The sequence below is a fragment of the Rutidosis leptorrhynchoides genome, chromosome 2 (assembly GCF_046630445.1).
Source record: "Rutidosis leptorrhynchoides isolate AG116_Rl617_1_P2 chromosome 2, CSIRO_AGI_Rlap_v1, whole genome shotgun sequence".
Lineage (NCBI taxonomy): Eukaryota > Viridiplantae > Streptophyta > Magnoliopsida > Asterales > Asteraceae > Rutidosis > Rutidosis leptorrhynchoides.
The window spans coordinates 432599292-432602745 of NC_092334.1; the positions used below are offsets into that span (position 1 = coordinate 432599292).

At 32.5% G+C, this 3454-nt stretch overlaps 1 protein-coding gene across 1 annotated transcript; it reads right to left on the reverse strand.

Annotated features, from left to right (window-relative positions):
- Nucleotides 1–2422: 2422 nt before the first annotated feature.
- On the reverse strand, nt 2423–2988 carry LOC139889222 (uncharacterized). Its single transcript, XM_071872186.1, has 2 exons — nt 2865–2988; nt 2423–2811 (listed from the first exon to the last, which is right to left on the reverse strand). The coding sequence occupies exons 1-2, from the start codon at nt 2986–2988 to the stop codon at nt 2423–2425; spliced, it is 513 nt and encodes a 170-aa protein (XP_071728287.1).
- Nucleotides 2989–3454: the final 466 nt, after the last annotated feature.

Here is a 3454-nt window from a genome sequence, read left to right on the forward strand (position 1 = left end):
ATTTGCATTAGTAACATTTTATAATTAATAGTACTATTATTATCATTTTTAACATAAGTATAACTATTATTATTAGTATTGTTATTATTAAAATTATTAACGTTATTATCATTTTTACAAAAATTATCATTTTTGCTATCATCTTTACTTTATAATTATTAGTAAAACTATCATTTGTATTAAAATTACTATTATTACCATTATTATTATAATTATTAGTAAATCATTATTATCGAAACTATCATTTTTACTAATAAATATTTTGTACATCGAATACACTTATTTTATATACTACAATAATATTTCATATAATTATATATCAAACATATTAACATTTTTATATAAATATTCATATATAACAAACTAGGTATTTTTAATATAATACTAACCAAATATGAATTAATATAACTATATAAATATTAATCATTTTAAATATATATATATATATACACCAATCAAATATATATGATATATAAAATAAGTTATAACATATAAATTTATTCAATTACGAGTATATGTGTTAATATATATACTTGATATAGGTTCGTGAATCCGAGGTCAACTCTACAATTGTTTAATACCGTCATATGTATTTTTACTACAAAATACAGTATCGTGAGTTTTCATAGCTCCCTTTTTATATATATTTTTGGGCTGAGAATACATGCACAACTTTTATAACTGTTTTACGTTTAGACACAAGTACTCAATTATTATTTATGCTATATACGTGCGTTGTCATGCTAAATTCCTGCCGTAATATCGTTAATTGCTGAGGTATAAAATGCAAGCTTAGTTATTGTGAGTAGCACTACTGAGAGTGACGTCTCTAGTCAGTTGACCGTTGGTCTTTGACTACATAATAATGATTCAACGACATGAATAACAAGTGTCACTGGGTAACTTTGTTTAGTCGCGATATTACAAACAACAACTCTTTCGATTGATATATTTGGTATCAATCAACTTTAAACATAAATCTTGTGGTCTAATGCTATATTGAACTATTGATTTATGATAAACCTATGAACTCACTCAACCTCGTGTTGACTTTTTAAGCATGTTTATTCTCAGGTACTTAAGTATTGCTTCTGCTATATATCTGCTGCTTTGATGATGATTGCTTGCTATGCTTGGAGTCTTCATTAAATATCATATCAATTAAATACATTTAATGTTCCAAATACAATGTAATCTATTTATCTTCCGCTGCAAAACTCAATAAAACGTCTCATATAGAGTCGTTCTCGTTTATACAATTGTGATTTGATATAATTAGTCACAAATAGCCCAGGCCCTATTTGGGGGGTGTGACATGAGACAACAAAGAAGATGGCTTGGGTTAAATGAAATTCTATTTTAGATCCTTTCGATTATGGCGGCTTAAGTGTGGGGAGCTTAAAAGCTTTCAACCTAGCCCTTTAGTTTAAATGGCGTTGGCGGTACTTGACTAAACCGGATGATTTTTGGGTCAAGATTATAAAGGCTATTCATGGTGTTGTTTTGAGAAATATAATTGCAATGGTGCGTGGGCGAATATTGTTGATAAGTGTTCTCGAATAACATCATTCCCTCGAATACAATTCGTATGAGTGTTGGGAATGGTCGGGAGGTTCGGTATTGGCACGATCTTTGGCATGGTAACTCAACCATTGTTTCTCGCTTTGATCACCTATATCATTTGGATGTTAATAGAAATGATTCGATTGCGGATAAGAGGATGGACAGTTAGTGGCGTTGGGTTTGGTCTAGGGAAAATATTGGGGCTATAAACTTGACATCATTGCATTAATTACTTCAGGAACTTCGTCATTTTCAGCTTTCGGATATGGAAGATCGTTGGGAGTATTCGTTAGCTTCAGATGGTTTATTCACAATTAAGTCGATAAGAGATGTGGTAGACCATAAGATATTCCCTCGACTGCTACTAGAACTCGATGGTATAAGTATATTCCAAAGAAAGTTAATATCTTCTTGTGACGTTTTATGTTAGGCTCACTCACACACAAAAACACACACAACAACAACAACACACACACACACACAAAAAACACACACAAAAACACTACAAATCATTAACAAGGTACCTTCAACAAACTCAACACACAGTAGTGACAAATATATCCAAATAAGCTCAATAAAACAATTACAACTTGGCTTTTAAATGATTCAAAAATTTTCAAAATTTTCAAAAATGACTCAAGAATAAGATATAAAGCCAAGTGTAATACATCCCCGAGAATTTATATCTCTCTCCCACACTTAAGATCATGTAATGCACTCATTACATGAAATCAGATAATTAAATATAATTTCGATAGTACAATAGAGTAATGGGAACAAAGATACCCAGATGTAGAGCTGGAAACCACGAAACGAAGTGATAGACGATTCTACACTGACGGTCATTCCTCGATTGTCATCACACAATGTTCACCTCAAATGGTACCTTCAATGAAACACAAGAAACACAGAACACAAAAGGCAAAAATGGTTTACCTAAAATGAGCGGTACAACCTTATCCTCATTCATATCTACAACCATAAAGTCTGCCAGAAATTCTAACTCACCAACCTTAACAATCAAATTCACAGGAATTCCTAAGGGTCGACTAACAGATTGATCAGGTGACCTAACACCCTTATTGGTTATCTTAAGCTCACCTAGATTTAATCTCGAGTATAGAGTATATGCCATTAAATTAATACTCGCACCTGAATCAGCTAAAGACTTAAGCAACTCTGAACCATCTACTTGACAAGGTACAATGAACGGCCCTAGATCACCCAACTTGGTGGCATCTCCTTCTTCTTCAAAATTGATGCACATCCACTTCAAGCGGTAGATGGTTACTCATGCTTACCTTTCTTATTAGTAAGATCCTTCAAAAATTTCCTATACTTGGGCATGCCTGCAAGGACATCAACTAAAGGTACATTCACACAAATATTATTATCTTTATTCAAAGACTTACAATAGGGTTCCATTGGTTGATCAGATCGAATGGCTCTCGGATATGGATTAGTGGCTTATACACTTAAAACTTAGGTGAAGGTTTCATCTTAACTTCCACTTTTACTTCAAGCTTCTTCCCAAAATCTTTAACTTTCAACCTAGGACACTCTGCATTCTCCATAGTCTTCACCTTATCAACACGAAATGACATATAATCCGACATACCAGATAAATTAGAAATCACCACATCACCAAACTCAGATAAAACAACTCTATCTCCAACTATATCATCTAATCCTTTCTTGTCATCTTCATCATCAATAGTAGAAATGAAGTTAACTGAATAAAACTCATGTGTGCGGAGACGTATCTCATCCTCCTCATAACTCAAAATGCATTGCATTCGAGTAGTTAGAAAACTAGGGACCCTTGTTCTTTTGCGAAGTACTTGTATTCACAAGTTGAGTTTGAGTTGAAACATGATTTGGGTTAACCTAA

Bases quoted from the DNA above. Each gene is read 5' to 3' on its own strand.
- LOC139889222 (XM_071872186.1), bottom strand. From the start codon at position 2,988: ATGGAACCCTATTGTAAGTCTTTGAATAAAGATAATAATATTTGTGTG. The intron at 2,812-2,864 runs GTAAGCATGAGT...TCAATTTTGAAG, and splicing joins GGATCTTACTAATAAGAAAG to AAGAAGGAGATGCCACCAAG.